General features: G+C 46.1%; 1 protein-coding gene across 1 annotated transcript in view; it reads left to right on the top strand.

Annotated features, from left to right (window-relative positions):
- AKAP10 (A-kinase anchoring protein 10) overlaps positions 1–10,183 on the top strand; it is a 32,431-nt gene extending 22,248 nt beyond the window's left edge. The window contains exons 7-15 of the mRNA XM_081844199.1: positions 102–225; positions 1,897–2,033; positions 2,874–3,018; positions 3,454–3,636; positions 4,598–4,707; positions 6,381–6,463; positions 7,017–7,069; positions 7,732–7,827; positions 8,668–10,183. Of these exons, the coding sequence (XP_081700325.1) occupies positions 102–225; positions 1,897–2,033; positions 2,874–3,018; positions 3,454–3,636; positions 4,598–4,707; positions 6,381–6,463; positions 7,017–7,069; positions 7,732–7,827; positions 8,668–8,673 (937 nt within the window). The 3' untranslated portion in view covers positions 8,674–10,183. The remainder of the gene's footprint in view (positions 1–101; positions 226–1,896; positions 2,034–2,873; positions 3,019–3,453; positions 3,637–4,597; positions 4,708–6,380; positions 6,464–7,016; positions 7,070–7,731; positions 7,828–8,667) is intronic.
- The last annotated feature ends 6,337 nt before the right edge of the window (positions 10,184–16,520 follow it).

Here is a 16,520-nt window from a genome sequence, read left to right as displayed (position 1 = left end):
TTGGCGCCTTGCACACTGCTGAGCTGGAGTCTCCTCCTCCTCCTCCTCCTCCCCGCTCCTAATGAGATCCCCCCCTCTGTGTCCCCCTCCCCCTCGGACAGGCACTTTAGCGAATTCTTGCGGAGCCACCACTTCTGCAAATACCAGATTGAGGTGCTGACCAGTGGGACTGTCTACCTGGCCGACATCCTCTTCTGCGAATCCGCCCTCTTCTATTTCTCCGAGGTGAGGTGGCTTCTCCCTTTTCTTCTCGGCCAGAGCTCTGTCCTCCGTTTCTGCCAAGTATAAGAGGAGCCGCTCTTGACTGCTGTGGCCTAGAGCAATTTGGCTGGATTTGCCTCCCCAACCGCCGTGTGGGAGTGGGCTGCCGTGGCATCTGCCCTCAGGCCTGGTTTGGGTACTCATCAGGCCTTTGCCACCTGTAAAAGCCATGGTGGGGCTGGGAACATTGAATCCTTCCTTTCCGCTATCACCCTCCACGCCGAATCCCCACCCTGGGGCCCTTTGGGTGCTATAGGACCTCCAGCTCCCATCAGCCATCAGAGGCGGTGGGAACAGGAGGTGCAGCAAGGTTGCATCAGATAGTGTGAGCCTTCTGGTTTTTTCCTTTATGCATTCTCCTCCAGTATAGAGTCCTTGTCAACTCGGCATAAGAAAAGTGCAAAAACACCCCAGATGCTAAATACCTGCTGAAAAGCCGTGGTTATTTTTAAGCAAGAAGTCGAGAAGTAGTGTTGCAAAAAGCCCTGGAGAGATGTCAAGTATATTTATAGTAGAGGCCTCTTCTCTCTGCAGCCCAGGCTGCTACTGAGCACCCTTTTGTGCTGCTCTGCCACCCCTCCTGTGTCCTCGCCTGGAACTGCCAAGCAGGTTTTCTCGGTTGTCAACTTGGGGTTCAAGTCCTGAGGTTTCCATTGTTTCGGTTTTGGCTCCGAAGGTGGCATAGTGGAACGTCCCCCTTGTTTGTTTCTTTAAAACAACATCTCTCCTACCCTTCAAGGTGAAGGATTGTGCTGGTTCTGCCAGGTGGAAGGATGTTCTGTTGCGCAAACCTGTTTCAGGAGACTGAACGAGTCCTCAGTCGGGGATAAACAACCTCAGGACCAGGGGGGCCAAAAGGCCTTTCTCTCTGGCCCTTGGAACTTTCCCCAGTCTACACCCCTTCAATGGCCCTTCCTTTCACCCTCCTGGAGTAGTTTTGCCTGGCTGGAAATGGGCCCTTGAACTCTAACATGCCTCTTGCTCCCCTATGTAGAGGACAGAGAGGGTGTGGGTGGCTGTAAAGGTAAAGGTAAAGGGACCCCTGACCAGTCACAGACGACTCTGGGGTTGCGGCGCTCATCTTGCTTTATTGACCGAGGGAGCCGGCGTACAGCTTCTGGGTCATGTGGCCAGCATGACTAAGCCGCTTCTGGCAAACCAGAGCAGCGCACGGAAACGCCATTTACCTTCCCAACAGAGCGGTACCTATTTATCTACTTGCACTTTGTTGTGCTTTTGAACTGCTAGGTTGGCAGGAGCAGGGACCGAGCAACGGGAGCTCACCCCATCATGGGGATTTGAACCACCGACCTTCTGATCGGCAAGCCCTAGGCTCTATGGTTTAAGCCACAACGCCACCCGCGTCCCTGTGGGTGGCTGTAGAAACTAGCTAATTGCACAAAGGTAAAATCTACATCTGTTGCTCCACTCCCTTGTGTTTCTGGCCCCACCCACCCCCAGCAAGTGGCCCTCGAAAGGCTGCCCTGAACTGAAATTGGCCCTTGGGTTGACAAAAGTTTCCCCTCCCTGCCTTAAGTCTTCTTTCTACATTTTTAAAACGATTACGGCAGCAAGCTACCTCCTAGAAGAAACTGGGAGAATATCCCTGCTCACTACTTTACTTTTGTTTCCCAGTTCATGGAGAAAGAAGATGCCGTTAACATCTTGCAGTTCTGGCTGGCGGCGGATAACTTCCAGTCTCAGCTGGCCGCCAAAGAGGGCCAGTACGACGGGCAGGAGGCCCAGAACGATGCCATGATCTTATATGACAAGTGAGTCCCGTGCCTGGAAATTTGCCATCCTTCTTGGCTTTCTTCTCTTGACCAAGACAATTTCTAACCCAGCAAGCCTCAGACCCTCAGTCCTTCACCTTAACTGACTGCAGAGATTAAATATTTTGGGCACAGCAAGGCAGGACCCAGAGAATCTCAAAGCTTAAAATGTTTCCAAGTTTCTAGTCTTCATGGTGACTGCTGGGGCGGGAAGGGGAAACTTGACAGCATTCCATCAGGATGGGGTTGGCGAGATTGGGGAGAGAGCGCTTAGTTAACTCCCTTGGCTTCCGCTTCAGAAGCAAGAGCTGGCCTTTTCTGTTCTCTGGGAGAGAAAGAGGGGGGCAGTTGCTGAGCTGCAATTGAGCAGCTAGCAAATTGGGCTTTTTGCTTCTGCCTGGGTGTGAAAGAGGGACTTTACAATTGGGTCAGAGGTGTGGGACCTGTGGAGTCGGACGTTTTTGAAACATCACCTCCTCAGCATTAGGGCTGGGTGATGATATATCAATATATCGTCCAAAACCGGTTTGAAGTTCACATTGTGATAATCGTTTCATAATATTTGAGCTGGCAATATATCACAAATCACAATGCCTGTAAGGCTTAGGTGACACCAGCTAAACACTGTGATGTTATCCGCAGCAAAACCTCACAATATCACCAGTTAAACATCGCAATCTACCACAATGTCTGAAGTAAGGATGAAACTGTGCAGTTCCTTCCTTATTTCAAATATTGTGATTATTGATAGATCATGCTGGTGATATCCAGCCCTACTCAGCATTGTTGTCGTCCACCCTCTCTTGTTCTTTTCTGCCTCGTCCTCCTCTGTGGCTGCAGGTACTTCTCCCTCCAAGCCACTCATCCTCTAGGTTTCGATGACCCTGTGAGACTGGAAATAGAATCCAACATTTGCAGGGAAGGAGGACCGCTCCCCAACTGTTTCACCACTCCATTGCGGCAAGCCTGGACCACCATGGAGAAGGTGAGGAAGTGGCTCTTGCCCTCCCTCCCCCTCTTTTTTAATCTTTTGGAGGAAAATCTCTGAAATTGGGCGTTGGTTTTAAAACAATCATGTTCGTCTGGCAAGTCAGGCCTGAAACTGCAGCAAAGCGGGTGCTCTATCGCCGAGCTAAGGCCTTTCCTCTAAAAATACAGCAAGATTACAGCCCTCGTTGTTCTGAATAAAGGGCTGGTTTTAAATAGGAGCATCAGAAGCCCAGGTTCTTTTGCTCTGCCTGGCAGCAGATCTTCTGGTTCTCAGGCAGACAGGCGCCTTTCCCATCTGCTGTTCCCTGATCCATTTCTTCCCTGGATGATGCTGGGGGTTGATCCTGACACCTGCTGCCTGCAGAAGAGCCCCCTGAGCTGCATCCTCCTGGTTCTAAATGTGCCCTGGGGTGTCTTCCCTCTCCTCCAGGTTTTTCTTCCCAGCTTCCTCTCCAGCAACCTTTACTACAAATACTTGAACGACCTCATCCATTCGGTCCGCGGAGATGAGTTTGCCAGCGGCTGCATCGCCCCGACTGTTCACGGCCACGGCGGCCCTCCTGACCACGACTCCCACATGGGCTCCCTGGATGGCACGGCTTCTTCCTCCCAGGTGTGTGGCCTGCTTCTCGCTCTCTCTCTCTCTCCAAACAAACAACCACCACCCGCCTCCTTGGGGTCTGATCATCTCTCACTCAGAAGCCTGCTTCCCTGACCCCCGTCCTTAGCAAAGGCCAAGAGAGAGAATGGACTGCTTGAGCGAGGGGATGGTGAGAGTGGCAGAAAGTACAGCTGCCGTTACAGTGGTACCTTGGTTCTCAAACTTTATCCATTCTGGAAGTCCGTTCCAAAACCAAGGTGCGCTATTGCAAAATGGATTAATCCGTTCCAGACTGTTAAAAACAACCCCTAAAATAGCAATTTAACAAGAATTTTACTATCTAACGAGACCATTGAGCCATAAAATGAAAGCAATAAGCAATGTACTGCAGTCACGCAATCAATCAATCAATCAGTAGCTGAACTGGGTTCCACACAGTCACAAAAACAAAATGAAAAAGAACCGCTAAAACAAAAACACAAAATAAGTAGCAGAAACAGACAGACCTCAGCATAACACTCAAAGTGGAGCATGTTTGGCTTCCGAAAAAGTTCGCAAACCAGAACACTTACTTCCAGGTTTGCAGTGTTTCGGTTCCAAGTTGTTTGAGTACCAAGGCGTTTGAGAACCAAGGTACTACTGTGCTTGTTAATTTGCGAAGCACTTTTGTAATTCTTGGAAGCCCTTTGTGGGCATCATTTGGCAACAAGGTGCAGGGAGGGAGTTCCACACTTTAGCGGCTGCCTTCACAAAAAAGGATGTTGCTGCCATGTGTACATCCCTCTGCATCCTTGGGTTTTCTTCTGGGAATGGGCAGCCATCATGGACTGTGGGGTCCGTGGCCTGTCTGGATTTTCCTCCTCCCTGCCCCTGTTCTTAAAGCATCAGCTCTTGTCTTGCTTCCACCCCACCCCCACCGACTTCTCCTCTTCCTCCCTGGGTCAGTTAATCATGCCTGGGAATTCTGTTGCAGCCCGGCCTCAAAAAGGCGAATATAAAAATCCTGAAAAACTTTGACGAAGCAATAATTGTCGATGCTGCCAGCCTGGACCCGGAGTCTCTGTATCAACGGACGTACGCTGGGTAAGATCCCTTCGGAGGAGCTCTTGCTGCGAGGAAGCAGAGGGTGGGGAAATGGGAGTATGCTGCGATTCCCAGCCATTTTCGTACTTCGGCCTTCAATGATGAAAGCAGCTTCCCCCAAGCAGTTCCAAAAAACTCCAGATTCTTTCCCTAGAGCTGACTTTGTAGCTGTAATCTAACCCAGAGGTTACCAGAGCATAGACAGCAGGCTTAGGCTATCCCAGCCCAGCTGGGCCACTTGCTGGTGGAAGGCATTCCTTGCCACTGAGGTCACCTGACCATCAAGCTCCAGCAGTTGATCCAGGAATACCAAGCTGCATACCAGCTCCTCCAGAGGGAGTGTAACCCCATCAGGAAAAAAGGAGGGAACCTCTGATCCAACCCACTAGCAGTCCCCTCGGTCATATCTGGACTGAGCTTCAGTTGATTGGCTGTCCTCCTGAACCCGTTCCCTTTTTCTTTGTGACAACATTTGAGACCTGCCTGAGCCCATCACTCATGAGAAGGAGGAGGAGGGGGAATTTGGGCAATGCAAGCAGTCTTCATGAAGCACTCTAAATGAAGACTTCATTTATCTTGAGAGCCAGTGCGGTGTAGTGGTTAAGAGCGGTGGACTCGTAATCTGGTGAATTGGGTTCGCTTCCCCGCTCCTCCACATGCAGCTGCTGGGTGACCTTGGGCCAGTCACACTTCTCTGAAGTCTCTCAGCCCCACTCACCTCACAGAGTGTTTGTTGTGGGGGAGGAAGGGAAAGGAGAATGTTAGCCGCTTTGAGACTCCTTCAGGTAGTGATAAAGTGGGATATCAAATCCAAACTCCTCCTCCTCCTCTTCTTCTTCTTCTTCCACTCCTGGACGCAAAAGTGTTGGATGTTACCACCTGTTTTTGAGGCTTTCCTGTGTGTGTGTGTGTGTGTGTGTGTGTGTGTGTGTGTATTGCTGGGAGAGCAAAAGCCTTGCGTACTTTTCCTATAGAACTCCACACTAATGAGTGAGTGCAAGGACAAGAAATCTAAAGAAGACGCGCAACCAGAAAAGGGGGCGAATGAAGAGGTCTAGGGTGGTGCAGAGAAATAGGGTGCAGAAATCCCTGTGGAGTGGGTTGGAAATGTGAGGTGCGGACCTCGTGATGCCGGTGGGCAGCAGAGTGTTCAGAAACACCAGCTATATGGGAGTGAGCGAGAGTGAGAAGGGAATTCTCCAGAACAAGAGTCGGCATCTTAAAAAGGAAGCTTTTCACATGGACTTCTTAAGACACATAACATCTCAAGGATCTAGGCACGAATATACTAACCTGTACGACGTGGATATTTCAACAGTGGCTTTCTCCATTAGAAAGTTGGGGGAGGGCTGTTTTATTTTCTTTTAGAGTTTATTCTTGTTTGTAAAATATAAATAGCGATGTTACTCATTTTGCAAAACCAAAGAAAGAAAGAAAACGCTTTTCCAGAGCCAGAATTGTAAATCACTGCTGAGTTAATAACATCGTGGGAAGTGCCCCTGAGATTTCACTGATCCCACTCCTGTTCAGGTGTTTCAAATCCTGAGCTGAAATGATGGGCAATGTGGCGGGAGGGTGGTCTCTTGTGCTGTGACTGGCTCTTCCTCCCCACAGCTCATGACTCTGGTCCTTCTCTCTCTCTCTCTTTTTCCATCTGCCAACTCCTGCTGCAGAAAAATGACGTTTGGGCGAGTGAGCGATCTGGGCCAGTTCATCCGGGAGTCCGAGCCGGAACCCGACGTCAAGAAGTCGAAAGGTACACTTTCTTCTCCTGAAATCTTTTGAAGAGATGGTGCCGAAACAACCTCAACACTTTACGAAGCAGCTCTTTGGAGCAGCCCCACCGGGGAAGATTTTTAAAAAATCAAATAAAGTATAACCTGCCTTTCATCAGTATATATTATTGGAACAATTTATTTACCACTAACTTCAGTGGTCTGTATAAGCTGTTTACAAAAGTGCAATACAAAAAAATAAAAATAAGTTAAAACTATAAAATCAAACTTCAGTTATGATGCCTGTTTGCCTTCATAACCAATTTGAATGCTGGACTTAGACAGACTTATGTGTTTTAACTGTTCATTCTTCTAATCACTTCGGGGTGTTTCGTGGGAAGAGAGTCCTAAACTGAATACACAAATAGGCAGGGCTGTTGGTTTGATTCAGCAGAGTTGCTCTTACACCCTTATTATTTGTGGCTGTTCCTAGGTAGAGAAAATTGCCAGAGTGTCATTTTATTATTAGAATAACACCTGTTTCCTCCTGCACGCTGCTGCATCGCCTTTCTGTCTCTCATTCCTCCAATCCAGGGTCCATGTTTTCACAAGCAATGAAGAAATGGGTGCAAGGAAACACAGATGAGGTAAGGCCCCCCTCAGATCTCCTAGCCTCTTGCTAAGACGCTGCAGAAGAAATCCCAAGTGTGTGGATGTCTTGTCTATCTGTCTGTCTCTCTGTTTTTAGCTGGCTTCAAGGAATATATCACAGGGAAGCGGGTGCTCTGTGCCGGGGGCAGGAATTCAGAACACCAACAAAAAGTATCAGTAATTGGGGCAGCTCCCACAGACTGCAGGGTTGCTTCTATGAATGTTACAATCTCCTCTTGCAAATTTTGGAATACTTGGGATTCTCTTGGCTGTTTGGTGGGAGGAAAAAAGATTGCAGCTGTCCTAGGTAGTAGTAAAGATTGCAGCTGTCCTAGGTGTGTATCTGAAGAAGTGTGCATGCACACGAAAGCTCATACCAAGAACTGACTTAGTTGGTCTTTAAGGTGCTACTGGAAGGAATTTGTTTTGTTTTGACTATGGCAGACCAACACGGCTACCTATCTGTAACTGGAACTAGGTAGTAGTAGTAGAAGAAGAAGAGTTTGGATTTGATATCCCGCTTTATCACTACCCGAAGGAGTCTCAAAGCTGCTAACATAGTTGGTTGCCAATAACTGCAGCGTGGGTGTGTTGGTCCTGCCATTTTTGGGTTGTGTATTTCCTAAGCCCAAGCGTTGGCTGCTTTTCTGCTTTTCAGGCTCAAGAGGAGATGGCCTGGAGGATCGCAAAGATGATTGTCAATGATGTCATGCATCAGGCACAACCTGACCCAGCTGTAGAAAAAATTACAAAGGTAACAAGGGGGTGTTCCCCTGGTTGCATGCTCTTGAATGGCTGTGCCTTCGTGAAGGCAGTGTCCTCCAGATTTGAACTCCCAGCCCCAGCCAGCATGCCTGTGAAAAGCTGCAGGTTCCCCATCTAGCCGCTATTTTAATTCCCTGCAATTCCCCTTAAGTACACAAGAGTTGCCTCCTGCTGGCCAGGGATGGGGGAAGTCTGTGGACCCTCTGGAATGTTGCTGGACTCCAACTCCCATAATCCTTGAGCACTGGGCGTAATACCAGTCCTGAAAGACTTACATTGGCTCCCAGTACGTTTCTGAGCACAATTCAAAGTGTTGGTGCTGACCTTGAAAGCCCTAAATGGCCTCGGTCCAGTATATCAGAAGGAGCGCATTCACCCCCATCGCTCATCCCAGACACTGAGATCCAGCTCCGAGGGCCTTTTGGCAGTCCCCTCAATGTTAGAAGTGAGGTTACAGGGAACCAGGCAGAGGGCCTTCTCAGTAGGCCTTCTCCCGCCCTGTGGAACACCCTCCCATTAGATGTCACGGAAATAACTAACTATCTGACTTTTAAAAGACATCTGAAGGCAGCCCTGTTTAGGGAAGTTTTTAATGTCTTGTGTTTTTAATATTCTGTTGGGAGCCTCCCAGAGTGGTATTATCATCATCATCATCATCATCATCATCACTGAAGTCCCAACAACATCTGGGGCCCCTCACCCCTGCTCCAAGCAACCATTGTTTGGGGCAAACCCTGAGACTTCTGTCTACTTGCCCCAGTGTCTTTTCCACCCACCACTGTACTACCAAACCAACATTTTCTCTCTCTTTCTCTCCTCACACCCGCAGCTATGATCTTCAGCATTTCCAAACAAGGGGACATTGGGTTTTTCTGCCTCTGAAGATAGATACAAGTGGATTCTGTTCCTTCTCTCTCCACCCCAGGGGAAATGAAAACTCTGTTGGCTGATTTCTCCTTTGAAACAGAGTCAGAAGGAAACCAAGCACTGTAGACTGATGTGTGTCCTCCTTTCAGAACAAACTTTTTCAGGAGATTTTGGGGGGAAGGAGGGCCTAAGACTTCCTTGCATTGAGCGCAAATCAGTTTGCTTCTCTCCTGCACATATGCCCTAAATTCCGCGTCAAAGAGACACGTTTCTGGCAAAAGGTTTGCCAGCTCCCTCTGCGAAGGATTCCTCCTCCAAATGGCTTGGAACTGGAGCACAGTTCACATCAAAAGGACTGGAGGATAGATTTCCCCGTCTCTTCCTCCTCTGAAGGTTCCTAGCTGTGCTTTCTTTTTTTAGAGAAAAATCTGCAATCAGAAAGGCACGGGGCACCTTAACCCATCAGAGAGGGCTGATCTATTGATGGCGAACGGTCTTTTAAGAATCCTGGAGCCATTTTGAGTTTTTACTTCTTTCTTTTTACTTGAAGCGTTCTGAATACGGTAGCAGCTGAACCTCTTCTCTCACATTTGTCTCGGTCCTGGAAAAAATATTGACAGCGGGCGTTGATTGCAAGCGACTTCCAATTCTCCATTGTCACTTTGGCCCTTAAGTCAGCCAAGCCCATTCCTTGCTCCTGTGAAGACAGGGCTCCACACCCATCCTGTAATGGGCATGTTCTGCCAAGGACTGAAATGCAAGCGGAAAAGAATGATCTCTGTGTCCTGGGTACCCTCTTTATTGTTTTAAAGCTTTGCAAATGCTCCTGTTGAACTAAAAATGTTTTCTGTTTCCTAGCTTCTTCTTTTTTTTTTTTAATTGCCAGTTCTGAGTCAGCAGGCCTTTGTCCTTATATTTTCTTGCAATCCTTTAGGGGGATAGGAAGCGATCTTCATGCAACCTGGAGGGACGCTTCCATTATTCCTGCAGCAGGCGACGAGTTTCCCCAGAGTATTCAGAGTACTCAGGAATGGGTCCACTCCGTGTGTCTGTGTGTTGTGCGTATTTTCCTTTAGGTCTTCACTCCGGTTGAAATGTTTTCTGTTTGGAGAGTTTGTTTGCTTTTCAATTCCATTTTGCTTTTGTTTTCTGAAGACTCTGTGCAAAAGAAACATTTTTAAAAAAACACACACACACAACCCAAATCCTTTGTAGGAGACCCCCCCCCTCAATTTGTCTCCAGCGTTTTGAAAGTCTTGATGGATGAAGCAGGCATCGTCCTCCTGTTGCAATATCTGATCTAGCAAGGCACTCCTGTCAGCCTGCCAGAAGCAAAAAGCTGTGTATATGTTTTTTGGTACTGTGTACCACCACCTTAATGTCTCATGCCCAAGTATTCATGTACTTAAGAAGCATATTTAAATTGTGTTTTGATTGAAAATATATAAATATATATATATATATATAAATATTATGAATTTGTGTCCATCTTCCGTGTGTGCGTTTCCTTCGGTGGCTTGTCTGTTCCCAGCAAAAAAAAGCTGAATCGACACTTTCAAACCAGGTGGGGACGAACCTTTGGCTCTCTAGATGTTGCTGAACTATAACTTCCATCAGCCACAGCAAACATGCACAGGACTGATGGGAGTTGTAGTTCAGCAACATTGGGGAGAGCAAAGGTTTCCCACATTTGCCTTCCTCAAATCCAAGGATGGACAGAAAGTACCGTATTTTTCCCTCTATAACACGCAGATTTTTTCTCCTAAAAAGGAAGGGGAAATGTCTGTGCGTGTTATAGAGCGAATGTGTGGTCCCTGGAGCCGAAAAATCAGGCAAAAATCAGGCAAAAAATCAAATCGCTGCGCTGCACGGAGAAGCGAAACCTGAAAAGAGGAAGTGGCTGCTTTCCTGCATTCTGCCTCAGGGTCTTACTGCCCACCCTTCTCTGTTTCGTTGCTGTGTTTGCTGAAATGGAACAAAGAGCAGGGAAAGCCCCTCCCCTCCAGGCAAGCAGAGGGGAATTCCTCTCTGTGCTGCTGGGGGAGAGGGAGAGAGAGGGGGGAAGGGAGAGAGGGGGGGAGGGGGAGGGAGAGAGAGGGGGGATGGAGAGGGAGGGGGGAGGGGGAGGGAGGGAGGGAGAGAGAGAGAGAGAGAGAGAGCCTGCACCAAAAAAATCACGCACCCACTGTTGCCTAGGGCTGCAATGGTGCAAAAACGTGGTTACAAAGCATGGATCCACAGGGATTCTCAGGATTTTTGCATTGGGTCACCCCAAATTCACCATCAGATCACATGTCTTTGGCCACAGCATGAAGCCCAAAAATGATACATCCACTGTTTCATTCAGAATGTTTTTTCCCTTGTTTTCCTCCTCTAAAAACGATGTGCGTGTTATGGTCAGGTGCGTGTTATAGAGCGAAAAATACGTACATTGGGATTATGGAACAATTGCTGGGTCATTTGCAGTAGATTGGCTTTCAAAGTCCCTTCTACGACAACAACAAGCAACTGGTTTCATTTGCATAGCTGCCATGGGTCAGGATCAGCTCTCCCAGTGGGGCAGAGACACAGTACAGCTTACTAAGTTGGGGGGGGGGGGCAACAGGGTACTTGGAAAGTCCATTTGAAAAACGAAATGAGTTCAAGTCCAGCAATTAAATCCAGTTTCACCTTTGTCCCTTTGCAAAACAAGCTTACTTCAGTTCACAGTTCAAGTGCGTCCAAATTATCATAGGCAAAATACCGATGGTACCTAACACCAGAAAAATTAAACAGGATGTATAAGAGCGGTGATAAGGCCTGCTGGAGATGTAAAACAAATGTAGGTAATTTTATACACATGTGGTGGGCATGTGAGGAAATAAAAAAATTCTGGAACCAAATTTATGATGAACTAAAAAAGATACTCAGATACACATTCCCAAAAAAACCGGAGGCCTTTTTATTAGGGATCGTCGGAGACGAGATAAAGAAAGCAGATAAAACTTTATTCCAGTATTCAACAGCAGCGGCTAGAATGCTAATCGCCCAAAATTGGAAAAATACAAACATACCATCGGTGAAGGATTGGCAAACGAAATTATATGACTTTCTGGAATTGGCAAAAATGACGCAAAGAATCAGGTACCAAAAAAATACAAAGCTAAATGAGGATTGGATTAAATTTATGAACTATATTGAAGGTAATTTCAAAAACCTACCAACTATAGCAGGTTGGCTTTAAAACTTCCGATGTATAAATACAAATCTAGACTAACACCAGCTGTTAAAGGGAAATTGTTAAATTGGAATCCGAAATCAGCAGGGAAGGAGGTCAGGTGACATGTTCTAACTGTAACATGCACCATATTTTTGGTTCGTCTTGTTTCTTTCTTCCTCTAATGTATTTTCTCGGTTTTTCTTTTTCTCTTCAGTTTTTTTTTTTTTTCTTTTCTTTTCTCAACTCGCTTGTTATTGGATGAAGTGAGTAGTTATATTTTTTTGTTTTTTGTTATGTATTTTTAATCACTTTTTGGTGCTGTATTTTTTCCTTTTCTTTTTCATGCTTGTAATACACTGAAAGAAACTCAATAAAAAAATTAAAAAAAAAAAAAAACAAATTATCATAGGCAAAAAGATAACTCAGAATGTTACAAGCTGATGTGCTGAAGTATAAAATATACTTTAAGAAGACTAAGAAACATCAGCAAACACACACACACAAATGTGTGGTTTTAATTTCTTTCCCCCAACAGTTATATTTAAGCTTCAAAGTCTAAAGAGGGTGGTTTCTTTTAATGTAAGAAAGAACAAACTACAAACAGTTCAACATTCTACCCCATAATGAGCTTGTTGTGTTCAGTTTGCTCAGCAATTGTGGAAACTACTTTTAAGTGTCGTTCAGAGGTATTTTGAACTCATTCCATGAACTTCAGTTAAACCGAGCTAGTTCATTCTGACCAGTGGGAGGTGGGGGGCTGTGCAGATTCACCAGCAGTGCAAATTCTTGAAGGGCAGGAATGAATTAGACCATATTTCTCATGCTGGAGGGGTGTACTTTGTGGAGTTCCTCAAAAGTGCTCAGAAATGGGGGGAAGCCACCCCATAAGATGCATAAACGAGGCAGATTGTGGGGGGCAGCAATGAAAGACAAGCAGGTGTCACTAAACACATTACAGATCCTGCGGTCCTGAGGCTTGCTTGCTATATTTGTTTGCATTTATAGACCATGTTTTCCTCCAGGCTCCAGGTTCTCTCCAAACATGGGTTCTCCCCACCCTTGATTAATCGCCACAACAACCCTGTTAGACTGAGAAAGGCAGTGACAGTTTCCTGGCGTGATGCTCTAATCACTATACCACACTGGATCTCTGAAACACTAACCACTACACCACGCTATTCTCTACCCCATAGGCAGCAAAATGATACCATGTAAGGAAGTTGCTTTCACAGTAGCCTGTTTTGTTTGGGATGTCCATCCTGTGCACTCAAGGTTATTGGGTGTGTGTGTGATTGATTGATTGATTGATTGATTGATAGGATATATCTATCTAACAGCACTGATAACCTGTTACTTTTCCCATTTTCTGTTACAACGCCATCTTTTTCTTTTTAAATCTGTGGTGAGATTTCATTGCCACCCTCCTGATTTTATGGTGGTATTTAGTACACAATTGCAGATCCAGCCTTTCTGATACTGGCTGGGTAGAGCCATTGCCTCTGAATCTGCTCATGTCCCGATGTGCATGTTTACTGATTTCCAGCTCACACTTCCATTTTTATTTTATTATTATTATTTGCTACTTTTCACATATTTTTAAAACAGTCATTGCTCTGGAAGCCAGAAATTAATACCGCTCTCCTTAAGGAAACAGGAACTGGCAAAACAATGCTGGGGGGGTGGGGGGCAGGCAGAGGAAAATAGTATTTAGGATGTAAGTCGTCATGAAATAAATGATAGTGTGGAACCACCATTTTTAACCCCACTTGCAGCTGGTTGCAGAAAAGCAGGGTCTTCACACAGGTATAACCCCAGTGCTGCACCAAGATTCAGATGGGGGGGGAGACACTTCAGAAGAAAGAATTCACTGGAACTGGGACTTCCGGGTTGACGCGATCGGTGTAATGGCGGATTCCCTCCGAGCTCCGGAGGGAATCGGCTCCTCTGAGGACGGGTCTTGCCGCGCCGGCGACGCGGGGACCCTTAGAAACCACAGGTGCGGATACCTGTGGACCTGGTGACTCGGTGGGCACCTTAAGCGCCCCCCCTGACAGTCGAAGAGCCTTTTTAAAGGCTGCGGAGAAGGTACGGGGGGTGGCGTGGTGCTGAGAGTAAAACCGCTACCTCAGTGGAGTGAAGCCGCAAGCCATTCACCGGAGAGCGTCAACTTTCTACCTGAAAATTCGATTGGATACAAACACCCCGTGAGTAGAAGAAAACTTGGACTTTAAAAAAATCGTTATTTGTAAATCGGGCAAACGGGGGGATGTGCTAAAGGGAAGTCCGCACCCCCCTTTCATACAGACAATTGGAAGCAAGGAGCGAAAATCTAAGATCGGAAAAAAGATTTTATGTCTACGGAAACTGGTAAGAGACTTTAATAACTTTTAAGAACAAGTTTTATTTTGTCAAGTTGTGCTGGAGGGAAGAGACGAACTTTGGAAACTTTTGTGACCCCCCCCCCTTGGACCTGGGAGCGTCCTGCACCAATCTAGCCTTAAGGAATCGGAGTTTGACAGCTGTCAACTGAGCTGTCAAACAGCTGAACAAGGGACAAAACTGTACTACTATATATCTCTTTGGTTTAAAGGTGTTACATATAAACAGACGTGATTTGAAACAAAGTAATAAACAATAGGGTAAAGGATTGCTGGCGTAGAACTTTGAACAATGGCAATCCCCCTAGGGGAAACCAGTGACACTACAATGGCTGCAGAAGGAAAATTACTAGCACAAATTGAGAGAGCCTCTTTTCTCGTGGGAATCTTACAAGAACAATACATGACCTTGATTTTTAAAACAAACAACCTTGCTGATGGAACTAGAGACTTGTTCTTGAGAGACTCTGTAGCTCAACCAAATATGACATCTTTGGAGGGGGTGAAGGAGGAAGTCGGAGAAGAGAAAGTGTGGAAACCTATGTTGCCAGAGAACAAAGAAACCTTTTGGATTACAAAGTATGAAGACATGAGACTGAGGAGAAAAGTGAAGGAGGAAGCCCTTGGAAACTGTGGAATTATGAAAATTAAAGGAGTAAAGAAATATAACTGGGACTTCCTCCTCTTTTCTGGCCTTTATTATCTGCAACCTGGAGGACTTTTGGTAGAACCCTGGCAACAAGTTTTCTCAATTAGGTTTGAACTGGGAGAAGAGGAAGTAACTGTAACAGACACCCTTCGAGACCTGGAAACCAGCAAAAAGGAATATCAACAGAAAAACCGGAGAGAGACTGAAATAGACTTGAGGGCTGGAGACGTGAGGAATCCTGGCTAGGAATTTTATGGGAGGATAACTACCTGGGAAGGGACAGATACCCGGGCAGGGAGGGAGGGGGGAAAACAGATTTTTGAAAAACTTTATGATTTTTGGATATTGTAAATTTGATTTATACTTTAATATAAAAAAGGGGAGATTGGTATATAAATTTTGATTGATCTTAGAAAAAAGGATTTATTGCATATAAGAAGATAGGGTAATAATATGGGGTTTAATAAGATGAACTAAGTTGGAGAATAATGAGATTAAGTTTAGAGAGAGGAATAAGAACTTGCTGAATTAAATGGGGGAAGTGGGATGTATGTGGGGGGGTGGGGGGAAGTCATATGTGTTGTTTGTTGTTAAAAAATTTGAAAACCCAATAAAAATTTATAAAAAAAAAAAAAAAAAAAGAATTCACTGGAACTGAAAATAAAAACAGTGCTGTTTTGGAGGTGGAACACGAGGATAGAGGGCTTCCTTTCAGAGAAGGGCCATAATGTAATCTACCACAGCACCAGGGTGATTTATGAACCTTCCTTCCTCTGGATCAAGGTGATAACGAGGCTTTCAAGTTTTGCTCTTGTTTCCTGCAGCATAAGGCTAGCTTCTCCCTCCGCTATCAGAGTCTGCCTCTGAGGAATCACAAGGCGTGGGGAGAGTTGCTCTTGTGCTCAGAACCTGCTTGTGGAGTCCCCACTGGGGGCATCAGGTTGGCCACTGTGTGAACAGGAAGCTGGACTAGATGGGTGCTTGTGAAACATGGACCACCTATAAACGCCATCTGCAACTCCTCGAAAGATTCCATCGACGGTGTCTCTGAAAAATATTACACATCACTTGGGAAGACAGGCGAACTAATACCAGTGTACTGGAAGAAGCAAAGATCACTAGTATCGAAGCGATGATTCTTCAACTTCATTGGACTGGTCATGTCGTGCGGATGCCTGATGATCGTCTTCCAAAGCAACTACAGTGGTACCTCGGGTTAAGTACTTAATTCGTTCCGCAGGTCCGTTCTTAACCTGAAACTGTTCTTAACCTGAAGCACCACTTTAGCTAATGGGGCCTCCCGCTGCTGCCGTGCCGCCGGAGCACGATTTCTGTTCTCATCCTGAAGCAAAGTTCTTAACCCGAGGTACTATTTCTGGGTTAGCGGAGTCTGTAACCTGAAGCGTATGTAACCCGAGGTACCACTGTACTCTGTTCCAAACTTTAAAATGGGAAAGCGTAGTGCTGGTGGTCAACAAAAGAGGTTTAAAGACTGTCTCAAGGCAAATTTAAAAAAGTGTAGTATGAGCACCAACAATTGGGAAACACTTACCTGCAAGCACTCCAGTTGGCGAACAGCCTTTACCAAA

The sequence above is a fragment of the Podarcis erhardii genome, assembly GCF_964252035.2.
Source record: "Podarcis erhardii genome assembly, chromosome: 16".
Taxonomy (NCBI): Eukaryota; Metazoa; Chordata; class Lepidosauria; order Squamata; family Lacertidae; genus Podarcis; species Podarcis erhardii.
Note: the sequence above shows the minus strand (reverse complement) of the source record. Positions and strands in the feature narration are given on the sequence as shown.